The sequence below is a fragment of the Spodoptera frugiperda genome, chromosome 1 (assembly GCF_023101765.2).
Source record: "Spodoptera frugiperda isolate SF20-4 chromosome 1, AGI-APGP_CSIRO_Sfru_2.0, whole genome shotgun sequence".
Classification (NCBI taxonomy): Eukaryota; Metazoa; Arthropoda; class Insecta; order Lepidoptera; family Noctuidae; genus Spodoptera; species Spodoptera frugiperda.
The window spans coordinates 12,396,715-12,412,803 of NC_064212.1; the positions used below are offsets into that span (position 1 = coordinate 12,396,715).

The window sequence follows — 16,089 nt, forward strand, 5'->3', positions numbered from 1 at the left end:
ATGGCATAGCAAGGAGCTCCACGGACGCTTCTTCCGGGCCCTTCATGGACCCAGTGTAGATTTTCTGGCGTCCGTATCTTGGCTACGATTCAGTAATCTCTTTGGAGAAACTGAAGGATTTGTCTGTGCAATTATGGACGAAGTTATCCTTACGAATAACTACCGGAAATATATTATTAAGGATGGGACCGTTGACATATGTCGGGCATAGTTTTACAGAACCGTGAAGAATATAAGTATATATTAGTTTGTATATGTTACTAAAGCAACCACGATCTTTCAGATTAAGTAACACCACGCATTATCAAAGGCGCCGGAAATGTCTACTACATATTTGTGCTCAGATAAAGTCACTGTGGTTCGGGCAGAGAGAGCCGCGTCTACAGTAGATTTACCCACATAATTAAAGGTTTTTTAAGAGTGATAATTGAACGACGTTTTTTATTCTAAAAAACATCGACTACCCATCCATCGTAGCAGTACATCCCATCACTAAACACGACTATGGCTTTACGTTATACGCATAACACTTTACTTTATTTTTCATTTCATTAGATTTTATTTAAAGACTAGAACATTCCGGTTGGTTTTAATTTAATTAACTACACTTTCGAATGATTTAACATAGTACGAATGTGATACAGTTAAAATACTAAGGCATAATTTTTAAATTGCAGCAACTTTCAAGAGTGATACGAAACGTTGCTGAATCTGTCAGCCGCACCTTGTTACGGCGCAAAGGGTATAGAGTAGTTCTGAAAACAATATATTGCTCTCGCTCACGCTCAAGCGCTTGCATAATGCCCCTACGCTCGCACTTACAGCGGAACTTTCATTGTGTCTGGGAGAATGTTTGGCCCTTCGGATTGGTCTAGCTGTAGACAAAAGGTATTAAAATAGTCCCCCAAACATCATATATAAATTGGAAGACTTCGAATATAACAAAAGTTCGGTAATTTTTTTATGAGGTTTGAAGCGTCTGGGAGGAATTACCGCCCACAGAAACGGTCTGTCAATATGAAATATTTATTTTTAATAATATTCTCTGTGACATATATAAAAATCAGCACTTCAAATTTAACAAAAGTAAGTTATGTTTTTGTCTACCTTTTCTACCTGCTACCTGTGAACGGGCCGCCTAGTCAAACTAGTTACTACACACACTCTCTTAAACACATGGAAGAGTATCTATACCGTAAAATTCGTTACTTCAAAAATAAGTAACGTCTGGGGGCCCCGGGATCTTACTCTATAACCAATGAAGATTATTTTCCTATACCACTGAAGTGACTAACAAGCATAAAACTTTTCTGATGGAAGGTTCTATTGAATGATACCAATTCCTTTGATATATCGTGCTAAGAATAAAGAGAAATGTAATACCTGTCACATGGGTAAAGGCCAAAGGTAAGACAAGAGTCTCACTTCAAAAACAAAGGCTAACATTGTAGTCATCTTTCAAAGAGACCCCTCATTTTCATAAATAATGTACCTACGTTACTCAACTGCTCCGTATGGCAGAGAAAAAAACCTCATTCTACAAGAATAACGATGTAAAAATAACCCTACTCCCATTACGGGGAGGGTAAGGTCAGGTCTGTAAACTAATCTTTGTTACCCTTGACATTCAAATAGAAGTAATGAAGGGGTAAAATTAGATAAGAAATTTTCTTTAACACGATTTTTTCTTTAATGCATATCGTCGTATCATTCCTTTATCCCCACAGGGGTAGGCAGAGGTGCACATTACGGCACGTAATGCCACTGTACAATGTACACCCACTTTTCACCATTTGTGTTATAAGTCCCGTGTAACAGGGGGAGAGTCTATAGCCATATACTGGGTACAATTCCGGGCTCCGTGCTACTACTGAATTTTGAAAAACCGAAAAAAAACCCCTTGCCCACCAGTCGCACTTGCGATCACTCGACCAATGAGGTAGTCTAAGGCAAATCCTGTCTTCAATAGTTTTCCTTCGCCGTTAACGCTTTAAAAATTGTTATAGTCATCTTGACTAAGGAATGTGTATAGGATGCTGTTGTAGGGTTTTTCGGCGCCTAGGTGTAGTTTTAAAATTAAAACCTATCTATCTGGGTTACCAATAGCCCAGTGCAGTTAGGTTTTGAAACAAAAGAAATTTATAGTAGCATGAAACCTATTGGAAATGGAAGAGAATATGCTAAAACAAGAAAAAATAAAAATTCCACTCCATCCGAGTTCGGGAAGTGGGGGAGGGAGGTTTTAAGAGTAAAAATCGGTTTATCGCAATTTTTGGCGAAACTACAAGTCCAATGAAAAAAAGTTAAATGGCAAAGTTGTAGGTAATAAAAAGATCTACAACTTTTGTATTTACACTTTTTTTATATTACTTCAAAATTTTATGGAAAATTAAAAAAACTACGATTTCGGTTTTTTATTCTTATCTTTGACAAAAATATTATTTTTTTTTACGAAATTTTGTGACAACTTGCCTTTATACGTACGAAACAAACTGTAAATTTTTGGAATTGAAAAATTTATTTTTTTACCAGATATTGATTAAATACCGAAAAATTATCCTAATTTTCAATCGAAAATTCACGCGTCAAAATATCAGCTTTTTTATAAAATTCGGTGGGCTGTTTGTTCGTTGAAATCTCTACTTTTCGATAGTGTAAAAAAAAATAAACGTTACTATGAAAAATGTTCTGAAAAAACAGGTGATAGTGAACGCTGGCTGGAGATCGTCCCGCGATTCCCGACGCCCGGAGTGTCTCTGGAGGAGCGAGTGACACTGGGATGACGTCACCTCCTTCTGCGAAGCAGTCATGCTAGCAAAAAAGCAGGCGGGACACGTGAGGGAACGAACCTCCTCACCCTCCAGCCCTCGCGAGAGACACTCCGGGCATCGGGGATCGCGCAAAGAACTCTGGCCTCCGTAAGTACGGGTCTGTAGACGGCGAGCAAGGGTAGCTTGCCGCCCTAACAGACCTAGACCCGTGCATGCGGCGCGTCGCGTTCCGCGCGCGCTTCAAAGAGCCATCAGACCACCTCAGATGGTGTCTAGTATGGCTGATGCCTGATCCGGATCTGTGGACTACCTAGCGGGTTTACCGGGGCTCCGGCTCGTAAAGCAGGACTAGGAAAGAGGTAATTTTTAGTCAGTAAGAGTCTGAAGCTACCTCTCTCCTCACCTAAGGCGAGAGAGGTCTAGGATTGGATTGAATGATTTTGCCACCTTAAAAAATAAAAAAGGTTTATAAATTATCTTCAAATAGCAACAAATAAGTATCTACGTATTTAATTAAAACAAAATTCTACAACTTTCTTATAACATTGTAGATGTCTTATCAAATAATAAACATTAGTAACTTATTTGATTGTTAATCACAGTAGAATGTTTTAATTTATATATTTTTTTAATTTGTCAATGTACCATTAAATCTTACGCTACATGGGTTAATTGTAATAAATAGCTCAAAATTGTGCATAATGATGAAAAACATTTTTTTCGATTCGAGTTTTTTTAGTTTTTTGCTTTTTTTGAGAACATTTTCCATGGTAACGTAATTTTTTTTACACTATCGAAAAGTAGAGATTTCATCAAACAAACAGCCCACCGAATTTTATAAAAAAGCTGATATTTTGACGCGTGAATTTTCGATTGAAAATTAGGATAATTTTTCGGTATTTAATCAATATCTGGTAAAATTTTTTTTTTCAATTTCAAAAATTTACAGTTTGTTTGGTACGTATAAAGGCACGTTTTCACAAAATTTCATTAAAAAATTAATATTTTTGTCAAAGATAAGAATAAAAAACCGAAATCGTAGTTTTTTTAATTTTCCATAAAATTTTGAAGTAATATAAAAAAAGTGTAAATACAAAAGTTGTAGATCTTTTTATTACCTACAACTTTGCCATTTAACTTTTTTTCATTGGACTTGTAGTTTCGCCAAAAATTGCGATAAACCGATTTTTACTCTTAAAACCTCCCTCCCCCCCACTTCCCGAACTCGGATGGAGTGGAATTTTTATTTTTTTCTTGTTTTAGCATATTCTCTTCCATTTCTAATAGGTTTCATTCTACTATAAATTTCTTTTACTTTTTATCTTTATTAGAGGTATCTGCACTGGCCTACAAACGATTAAAGGTAATTTAACTCTACAAAATTTACAAACAACTATGGAATTTTCCTATTACGAAATGTTTTAATATAGGCTTTTGATTACTCTTAATAGCAAGCAATTTTACATAGGCGCGTCCTATTTCAACATACACTCATACTAATTACAACCCTCAAGCTAATTTGCGACCTCTAGACAAACAAATTAGTCTCATATTTGTATGTCACGTAATATACTAAATAGCCTCTTGTCCTGTCCACTATAATAAATACATAAATTCAATTTGAGTAAGAGCGTAATGAATTGGGACGCTGCCAAAGTACGTTTTATCAAACGCAGATTCCATTTAAAAAGGGGATCAGTGTAATAGCTGTGGACATCCGCAAATAAGTTGAGTAATCCCATTTTATTTGAAATCTCAGATCAGATCAAAACATAATCTTTTGATTTTCATATTTTTTAATTCTTAGCTGATTATTATCAAGGTAGGATTTATATCCGATATAATTTATGTTAATAGAATTGTATAGAAGCTACTAAACATAGAATACGGAAAAAGGACTGTATTATGGACTGTGGACTTATTTAGGTACCTACTTCATCTTAGAAAAACTGTTGTGAGGATGTGATTAAGATGTTAAACCAAATGATCCTATGACTTAAACACCCATACTTCTTTTTGTACCTATCTGTTACACGTCACTATGATATTTGGCTATATGTAAACCTGTATTGAAGGAGTGAAACCAAACAATTTACAAACTATAATTAGTAAACTAAGCCACCAATCAAGCATAAAACATCTATCATTCAAAACTTATGACAAACAGATCTAAAATTCAAAAGCGACTTTATGTCCATTGAAAGCAGATTTCTGTGCTATGCAAATAGTTAATTTAAATCCTTAAGTTTAAGGTCGAAAGTCCCGTTGCTTACAGAACTGGGGCACGGAAGCCTTGTGAGGCTAGTTTGCACAAGTGTACACGTTTTAAGGATAGGTACATACTTATACTTATGTATATAGTATAGTACTGTTAGGTAGTAATTAACGCCAGTCAGTCAGATATATGTAAAAAACTAAGGTATAGGTTATGAAACGTGACGTTGCTTAGACATTTCGTCATTTTTGTGGGAATATAGAACCTTTATTACAAGCGATTGCAGTCAGAAGACGAGTAAATGTTGCGAGTTACTAGAATTATTTCAAGATATCTCGTAAAATAGTCTATGCTAGTAGCGTAGATAAGTGCAATTACTGTAATGATTAGCAGTAACTTCAAAAATTGGACAACGTAGAACTTATAACTCTCGTGAAACATACTAAATCAATTATTATATTTTTCGGCTTACTCGACTAGTTTCTAGCCATGCTAGAGGCTTATATCCGTGAGCAGCATTCCGCGATACAAAACGCGGCATGGTTATCCACGTCAAATAATTACGTGTGTAAGCCGAAAAACATAGTAATTATAGCTTAAACTTGTCCAGATCAAATAGCAGTTTGATCATTTTACAAAAGTAAAGCTCTTACAAATCAAACAAGGCGCCATATAACCTTCGCAAATATGAAAGTTACTCTGTCTATCCGTTACAAAGAATTTGAAGCAAGAAACGTTTCAAAACTCACAATTAAATAAAGAAGAAACAACATACAATTCCTTCGTTGGTCTTTTACGTGTTTTCCATCGCGTGACTGCGTCGTACGCGTACCTATACGCTTTTTATCATGCGCGTTAACACGTAAAGCTGTTGGCAGCGTAAGAATCGAAGTTGCAACAGCTTGCGTAAAGCGTAAAGTGCGCATTGTTCGAAGAGTATGTTATCAAGATCGAATGCGAAATACGAATGGAACCTTTTTGTTTAGAATGCGAGTAACAATCTTTTATACGGTAAGTGCAATGCAGCTTTAGCCTGCGGCTTGTATTGCAAAAAAGTCTTATAAAAGTATCCAAGGTCTATGTATACGTCCAAATACATCAGTTATATTACGCGAGAAAGCGTAACAAACAAACAAATACAAGAAAAAGGTTTCTTATGGTATAAACCGGTAAACGCGCAGACGGGTCACCTGATGGTAAGCAATCGGATTCGCCTATGGACACCCGAAACACCAGAGGCGTTAGAAGTGCGTTGCCGGCCTTTTGGGGGTTAGGAATTTAAGGGTTGTTGGGGATTCAGAATTGGGGAGCGGGATGATTGGGCCTTTTATTGGCATTGTTTCACGTCGGTTTTCTGTGAGACCGTGGTAACACTTCGGTCGAGCCGGCCCATTCGTACCGAAGCATGGCTCTCCCACACTTATGTCTATCTCTATGTCCAAATACATCAGTCATATTTCGCGAGAAAGCGTAACAAACAGACAAACAAACACACGAAAAAAGTTTAACCGTGGGTGGGTGGGTGTAAAAGCGAAGTGCCTGCCGTAATTCAAGTTACCATTTACATATACCGGAATCTAATTGAGCCTCAGTAACGCCCACAACGTAATTACAAGAGAGAAAAATGTATGAGAGCAAAAATCCTGCCTCATAATACATTTAAATATAGATCCGACACGTTCTTATGGGTGCTATGGGATTTATAAATTCAATGTAAGGTTTCACCTGTGACCCAAATATATGACTCCAACCTAAGTGGCCATTCGGAGCGTTTTATTGATTACATTCCTTTTGTTCCTTTGTTACTTACTGGTGCAAAGGTAAACGTGTCAAGAGTGCTATTTAGGTACATTTTTAGACGTAAAATTATATTTTCTTAATGTCACGCCTTTTATCCCCGAAAGGACAGGCAGAGGTGCACATTATGGCACGTAATGCCACTGTTCATGTACACCCACTTTTTAGATTTTTTTATTATAAGTACCATGTAATAGAGGGTAAGCCTATTGCTATATGCTGGGCACAATTCCAGACTACCACTGAGAAATTTTCTAAAAACAGAAAATAATCCAATAATACTTTGCCCGACACCTTTAGAGAAGAAGAGACCCCTTGCTCAGCAGTCGCACTTGCGACCAATCGCCTAACCAAGCAGTAATTTTATTTCGGAAAACTACTTTATATCCATACTAGCGGACCCGACAGACGTTGTCCTGTCTACATGTCTTTCATTTAAAAATTTGTCGGATCCAATGTAAAAAAACATTCCAAAATCAACAACTACTAATAAATTAAACATTGTCCAGCGGAGAAAATAGTGAATCTAAACCATCCTCAGATCCCCTTGAACATACACAAAAAATTTCATCAAAATCGGTCCAGTCGTTTAAGAGAAGTTCAGTGACATACACACTTACAGAAGAATTATATATATAAAGATAGATTAGCAATGAAAATTCCTAACAAAATAAGGGATCTACCTACATTTAAGTACCTACGCACAAAATGAAAACATTATCTATTAACAATTTCATTAAGCCTTCACAAACATTTATGTTTGTTCTCATAATTAGAGAACACAATAATTAATTTGGTTGCCGACGAGTTTCGAGCGTTCGTTGCCACAATAGTGACTGTAACTCAAAGAGAGACAAAACTCATTTCACGCTCCAATGAATATCACCTCATATAAAATATACTACCTATATATAATACATACATACAAACTATAATTTATTACGAGATACACAACTATTCACCTACCGAAGAAAAGATTCGTAACGTTTCTCATTTATTTTTTTGCCAAAATTACGTGTCACTGGCCAGATAGAACCTTCAATTTTTTGCTCTAAAATAGTCCAGAATTCTTTTTTCAATTTTACGGTTATTATGGCCCTCGACGATTGCGATGTTAGGACGTCTGATTCGTTTAATTTCGACTGCGAATAAAATAGAATTATTTAATTGATGTGATACGTAATTGGCGTGAAATCGGTCCAATTTATCTGTCAATTCGGATACGAATTGGGTCGGTTTAAATTTTAAAAGAGATCTAGAAATAGAGCTGACTCTGAGTGAAGCGCATCTTGTGATGCTATAAATCCGAATGAATTAGGGACATCTATTTTAATCCTATCTTTAATGATAAACACGTAATGTTGGATGACAAGACAAGAATGGCTTAAAATAGAAAAACGTTGATTCATATTGGGAATTCACTTTAAACACTAGGTTAACTAAGGTAAACTAACTAAAGGTTACTAAATATTATCCAAAAAAACTTAAGAAATAAACTTTACTGCAAGAGAATGGTGCTCAGAGCTCTAAAATGGTCTAAAACAGTTTCCAGTAGCAAAATGTTCCTTAACATTTTATCTGCCCGCTGACCCGAGGCTAGGGCTGTTATAACATAATCTAGATATCAGGAATGATGTCGTGTGGCATAGTGCCAAGAGTGCCAACACTACCGCGCTATATTCCGAGGGCAGTTTGAGGAGACTCTTGTTCTCTTTACGATACTGTTTTGTTTCTATGGAACCGCAATTTTGATGATGGAATATATTACTTTGATTTTTATGAAGCAATTTATAAAAAAAATGGTGTTCTTGTGAGAAAATATCATTAATTTTATTAATATTTAAGCGTCTTTTAGAGCCCTTAAAAACATTATATGTAGTAAGTACTAATACTTCAAATGTGTGTTTTGCGATAATGATAGTATTTATGAATGTTTGTCATGTCACTGTCAAACACAGAAAACATTAACTTGACACTTTAAACAGACACTGATACATTAAAATAAACTCTATCATTATAGCGAGAAAGTATAAAATTACCTCAAGATTATCAAAGTCCACTTTGATAAGTCGCCTCTGGGGTTGCGCGTGCGGCGTGACGTCACCGCCTCGCCTTGAGTCGCCCCCGCCTGGACCACTACCGGCTCCACTTGTCGCTGAAACAATGAAAATAAACGTTGTTTTAATACGGTATAAGGTCTTTTATTGCTTGATCGATAGGATGGACATACACTATGTACTACATACTGTTGAGCTGAGAATTTCGGAAACCAGCAATAAATACATTTTGCTCTGAAAAGCATTCAAGAGATGTTCAGACACATGATTAAATTAACTAAAAAGCTCATAATTTAAAAGCTAAAAGGGTCTCTTAGTACATAAATTAGTCTATTCGATTACCAAACCTTCCTTCATAGAGTACCTCTAGAGGTAATGAAACATCGATGTCTCGTCTCACGTTATACGTAATTTAACCCAATTGAGAAAAAGTTAGTATCTAGACGTTCACTTTGGCCTTTCTAAGAAGTAAGAAAAAAATAGTTCATTATATCGTTACTAACATGGACGTGTACCTATTGTATTATCCAAAGAGGCACACATATCAACATACTTACTAAATTAATACCTACAAGTAATAATTAAAAAATATTTTTATATTAAATATTAATCAAGGGTCCGACTCAAAGAGCAGGAGTAAGAACAGGGTGATTTTAGTCACTAAGAGTCTGAGACTCCCTCTCGCCTCAACCTAGACGGGAGAAGGATTGGATTGATTGGATTGGCATTGGATGATTTTCCCCTCTAAAAAAACTCTTATATAAATACGTATATTCAATTTGACAGTCTCAGAAACAAATAAATAGCTATCCAAGGATGAAATTCTTAGCAGCTAAGCAAACCGCAGGATTACTTTCATATCGAGGTAATCCTGGCGGATCTAAACGTAATTTCGAAAGCTTAGGGATGAAAAAGACATATAAAAATGGCGGCTGGCAGGTTAATAGATACCTAGGTTTGTTGGGTATACAAAGTGATTGATTGAACGTGTTGCTAGCTGAGGTTCTAAAGGATGATGTTTGAATGGGCAGGAGAAGGGGTGGCACGGGAATAAAAATGAATGTGGGTATCATTTGTGAAAAATATCTAGATTCAAATTATATAAATCTAGATTACATGCAGATATAATATTAGTCTAGACTCACATTATGATGTGAGTCTATACTCACTCATATTATCTCTGGCTATAATACAGTCAGTAGCATAATTTTATTTATTTCATCAAACATACGCTCATGGTAAAATCCAGCTAACTAGTTAAAAAACTACAAAAGCCTGAAGAAAAGGCTTCAAATGACTTAACATACAACACAATTTACAGCTTACACATACAAAATATTTACACATTTACACAGCAAATGGATTAAATAAATTCGATACGAAATATCCGTAAACACGCTTCGCTACACCTACCACAACAAATCTTACGATAATTTGTTTAATCAACCCGCAAACGCGCGCGTTTACGTAACATAACCCAGTTGAATAACGACCCTTTATTGGCGAAACGAAAAAATTGTACATAAACATAAAGCGACTGTGAAATATGGCAATACAGGTTTATGGTTCAAGGTTGGGTTTAAGTAACTCGATTAAAATGTAAATAAAGATCTTGAATTAATTTTTGGTGACAAGAATAGGAAGTGTTTTATTATGTTGAGAAGTATATCATATGGATGGTTCTAGATTCATAAATTAAGTAGTGTCCGACCGAAGCTTCGGGTACGGTTTCGGCAACCGCCCACCAAAAAGCCATCTTCGGCGAAAATAAGCCCAAAATTCGGCTGAGGCCGACGGTCCGAGCAAACGTCGCGTCGTCGAGATTGACTAACATTTAATTATTTATTAAGAAGTTAGTGTTTGTTTATTTTATTTATTAGTCTAGTCGAGTAAAAGAAAGACTTATTGGTCTAATTGTAATTTGTGAATTAAGTAATAAAGAAATGATTATAAAAGTTCGGTTTCGGTTTCGGCTTCAGCCAAAAATAGACCTTCGGTCGGATACTAAAATGAAGCAAATGTTTGCTTTCCGTAAGACATTTTCATTTACGACAATGGAAAAAATAAATGGAGAAAATAAGGGCAGGTACAGGTATGAGTATGACCTGCAAGAAGCCGGGACTGGGTAGGCTGGTATTAAGTAGCATAACTACCTATATCCAACATGCGGTCTACACGACCCGTTCGTGTTTAAGGGTTGTGTAACCGTCACAGCTGCGATTTACTTCTGCGTGTTACACCGAATAAAAAGCCAGCCGTGAGAATGTTGAACATTCACCATCACTTCCACGGGTCATAACACCTTTATTGTTATGGCAAAAAGGACTATTTTTGCAGTCAATGTAGCTAGTGATATTCTGTAAATTGTTGTTAGTTGTGATTGTGACTGTAATAGACGACTTAGTATGAACTAAGCAGCATAAGCTGGTGAAGGGAGATGATTATAATATAATTGTACCTATGTAGAGTTAATTATGTAAACGTATAGACGTAATAACTATTTAAGAAGAAATGCCTGGACTCTATAGAAACTAGATATTTCTAGTTTTTACTTTAAACTTTTCTTAATGTTTTTACCTAAGAAGTACAACTTTTTTCAGAATTTCTTATCGAAACCAACCAGACTACGGTCATTAATCATTTCACTTTTTAACAGTTTTTTATAACATCTCATCTCATCTACTGCTATAAGACGAGTGATTAATATCTTTACACGTATCCATTAGAAATCGACGTCTTGGTAAACACCTTCCATCTCAATCAAGTACACTACATTAGCGAACTAAATACCTATAATGTCTTAATCACTTCTCTCGAGAAGCGAACTTCGCAATTCACTATACTATTATGTACCAACTAACAACTAAAGTATTGAACAAAGTATAAATTCATTTGAAAATAAACTTTAAATAACTAACAGATTGGGTTCAAAACTACTTTTCAGATAGTGTTATGTTTTTTAATAACATTTTTCGCATAAAAGTTATGTTCCTACGTAAACTGATGGACTATATACACAACTGGTGGTACTGCAATACGGCTTAACTGCAACTTCAAATTAACGCAAACAAAATGGCGGAAGCATTTTGATTGGTAGACTCTGCAGTCTGCATTTTGTGGCAATTTATTGGTAAGTAAAGGCATTTAACAAATGGCTGGTTGCGGAAGTATTGGAAGTAAATACTGCATTGCATACAGAACACGGTTTTTATTTACTTTTCGTTCAACACGGTGAAATGTTCAATCAGCAGTTTGACTGAAACTGCTGCTTTAAAACGTTTGGCGACTGTTTCGCCTGGTGGTAAGTAATGATGTGCCTTTTTTTGAGGGGGAAAAATCATCCAATGAATTTTTCCGCTTTGAGCGAGACGAAAGGGAGTGTCAGACTTTTACTGATTACAACCAGCCACGTTTCTACTCCTGATCTTTTCGAACGAGTTGTCCCGTAAACTCCGTTAGGTTGTCCGTAGGTCCGGAAATTATGCGGCCTATACTTAAAGAATTTCCAAGAAAAGTACCTAAAAACAACTGTCATAATTGAAATTTCACCAACATGTAATTTATACGTGAAACATTGCTACAATATCACTCAGAAACTTCACTTAAAAACGTAACTAGTAATAAAAATAAAAATAAAGACTTGAAAATTGTTAGTTGCGCCCCACTGCGCGTGTAACGACGTGTGGGATTGGTTTATTTGTACGTCTGTGCTATGTAATTACCGCTTGATGTACATTTGTACGTACGAATTGTATTCACTTTCACTGTATGTACGTATGAAGTGTAGTTATGAATAAAGTATGGCCCATAGAGGATAAATATCAAGTGATTTATACCGCAAGATGGGCTCTCTACTTTTTGTATTACTCAGAGTAAATATTAATAATATTATTATAGCTAATGTTGCTAGACTAAATATTTAATTTAGATTTACAGTAGGTATTCACTGAAAACCGAAAGGTTTTGTTCAGAAAAACATGACATAGACAAACATGAAAATTTTTAATACTACAAAAAAATCTACAAATAAATAATGAAGTAAGATTTTTTCTCAATTATTTTTATTACTATCGATATAAGTATTACGATTTAATGAAATCGATGTAGTAATAAAAATATATTTATCATGAAGTGCAGCGATAAGAACAATTAAATAGAAACGTTAATCTATGAACTGTCGATAACATATTTAGTAACCAATATGGTTTTATAGTAAAGATACGATACGATTGAATTGAACCCGATGGTGAAGTGATAAAGTTAACATAACTGTAGAGAGGCAAACATTGATTGATGTTACACATCACAACACATCAACAGCCTATAAGGTGGCCACTGCTGACCAAAGCCTCTTTTTGCATGGAGAAGGTTTGAACCTTAATCACCACGCTTGCTCAATGTGGGTTGGTTTTATTGCTTGATTGGTTGATTGATGTTAACTTAAACTTTATTGCGCAGCTTGACGTTAATGCCTCGTTCACACTACGCTAGTATTTTAGTCGAGTAGCTTGTATTCTGTAGCTCTATCTCACTTCTGTCCCAAAGTCGGAACGAGATAGAGCTACAGAATACTAGCTACCCGACAAAAGTACTACCCTAGTTGCGAACGAGGCATAAGCGTTAACTGCAATCTCGTACTAGTAACGTATGGCAATTAACCGGTTTGTTAGTTACTCAGTTAGCAGTTAAAATTATTAAAAGTTTAATTGCAATTGTTAGTGGACTGCATAGGTAGGGGAAACATTCGTTCCAAGTTTAGTAATAAAAGTTAAGTTAAAGGTTAGTTTAGAATTAAAATTCGGTTTTCTGTTGCGATGTTTGGTTTCCTTGTAGTTCTGTAGCTCTATCTCACTTCTGTTCCAAAGTTGGAACGAGAGAGCTATAGAATACTAGCTACCCGACAAAAGTACTACCCTAGTTGACTTCTAAACGAGGCATAAGTGTAAAACTGCAATCTCGTCAACTAGATGTAACGTATGGCAATTAACCGGTGACCTTGTTAGTTAGGTCAGTTAGCAGTTAAAATTATTAAAAGTTTAATTGCACTTGTTAGTGGACTGTGTATAGGTGGGGCAAAGGACCAGGGGTAAAGGCATTCGTTCCAAGTTTAGTAATAAAAGTAAAACTAAAATTCGGGTTTCTGTAGCGATGTTTGGTTTCCATAAAATTAACAGTTCACGATGTGAAAATAATGAAAATACAGATTTGCCTTATGTTAAAAAGTTAAAATGATGTTAATAAGCTACCTCCTTATAAGTAGTGTACTTGCGGGCAGCGGGGCGGCGGCGGCGGCGGCGATACTACTTTTGACTTCTTCAGAAAATGTAGATAACGTAATTAAATTGTACTGAAACTCTTTACTGAAACCTCGTATTTTTTTCAACTAGTGGTTGTAATGTAAGGAATACAAATATTCTGACCTTTTCTTTGAGGTAAATTGATTAGGTCGACGAAACTTTAGATTTATAGACGTCTGTTCAATAGGTAAATATCAATTTCATCTCAACCCACGTTTTGAGTCAATATCAATTGTACGGACCCTGGGGCAAAGGACCAGAGGTAAAGGCAATATTTATACAATATTTTGGTGAAATTAATAATAAAATACGTATATAAAGTCTACATTTGTATAAAGGCAATATGAAAGAGGTTTTAATGCGAAGTACTTGTAACAATTTATACATATGAAAAATATGAAGAACTAACTGTCGCGAGAATTTGAAAATAGTTAACTATCTTTATAAAATTTAGTTCGATACCAATCATAGATTTAAAAAACAACACTTTTCCAATGATCGTAAAATAGCGGGATGGTTGGTATGACGCAAATGCGCGCGAACCTTGACATTTCACTGTAGAGTAGAGGATACATATACTAGTGGTGAATACAGGCTGGCAATGGATTCAGTAGCCAATAGGAAGATTTACAATGCAACCTAACTACTTATTGTTTTGAGTCATTTAATAGTTACCTAGCATATTTTTAACAATTGTTTTCGGAACAAAATCGTTACTATGATATAGTTTAAGTAATCATTAAATGTTTCTGAGTACGGCAATAAATATTGAATTAGGTACACGTATTTTTTAAAGAATGCATTCTGATATTGCAATGGAAAACATATGCAGCGAATGGCTCATTTTCAATAGAATATAAGAAACTCTCGATTTGCAAATAAATAAAGCTTTACCTAAGATAAATACTACTACTATGTATTTAAATAAAAACAAAAATACTTAACGGTATAAAATTAACCCTTAACCCAATAATCTTATGAGCTAAATTTCCCTTTCAGCGTTGCGTCTGGCCTAGTTAAAATTTCACGGTGAATTGATTACCGTTCACCTTCCGCTCTTAATCCGACTACTTACGTTGGTCTAATTGGCCATGGGAACTACTTCTTTAGCTTGAACTAGCCATGCGTGGAGGGAGGGTTGAAAAGTGTAATTTTTCATAAGTTTTTTAAAGGCTTCTAACCGTGAAAATATTTGAGTAGGTAAGCGGTTTTATATGCAAATCATCTTCATACAAATGTAAAATGGGTATAAAAGAAAAATAATTTAAATTACCTACGCTTTAGGGTAGGTTATTCATTGTCTTTTAACCCCTTTGTATCTCTCTTCTGTTAATTCTATTAGGTTATAAGTGTCAATGAATTATTTAAATCATAGTAATCGAGCTATCACACTACACACACGCCTAGCTTCACTGACAGACAGACTGACGGACAATTCAATTTGACGTTTCAAAAGTGCCTTATTTAGGATTAATTGGAATAAATGCTTTGACTTTGACTTTGAATAATATAAATGTGAAAGTGTGTTTGTTTGGATGTTTGTCTCTCAATTACATTGACTGTACTGGAAAAATTTTGATGAAATTTGCTTTGTGTGACAGGAAACTTTTTATTACACATAAAGCGGGAGAAGCCGCTGAGAGAAGCTAGTCCTATTTAAAATATCTAAGAGTTAATTTCTTGGAATGCGTAAATAATTTCCACCTAACAACGAAATTATAAATAAGGTCTGTGAAAAGGTTTGTCCCCAATAATTATTGAAGCCCATCAATGGTCACAGATTTGCTTTCCGCTTTCCTTACGTCATTCGCTGGTCGAACACTTAATTACATTAATAATTCGACAGTCTGTAACCAATCAAATCTTCCGTTTTATTGTAAAATCTATGTACATTCTCTTTATCCCTTCATTTGGACATTTAAGAAAGAAGAAAAACAATGTATTTTGTACCT

The 16,089-nt window shown here is 35.3% G+C and overlaps 1 protein-coding gene across 4 annotated transcripts in view; it reads right to left on the minus strand.

The window, feature by feature from the left end:
* The window catches only part of LOC118273551 (protein spire), a 181,926-nt gene that overhangs the window by 14,564 nt on the left and 151,273 nt on the right, over nucleotides 1–16,089 (minus strand). For all 4 annotated transcript variants that reach the window (XM_035590586.2, XM_035590584.2, XM_035590587.2 and 1 more), the window contains one exon: nucleotides 8,823–8,938. In XM_035590586.2, coding sequence (XP_035446479.2) covers nucleotides 8,823–8,938 — 116 coding nt within the window. The remainder of the gene's footprint in view (nucleotides 1–8,822; nucleotides 8,939–16,089) is intronic.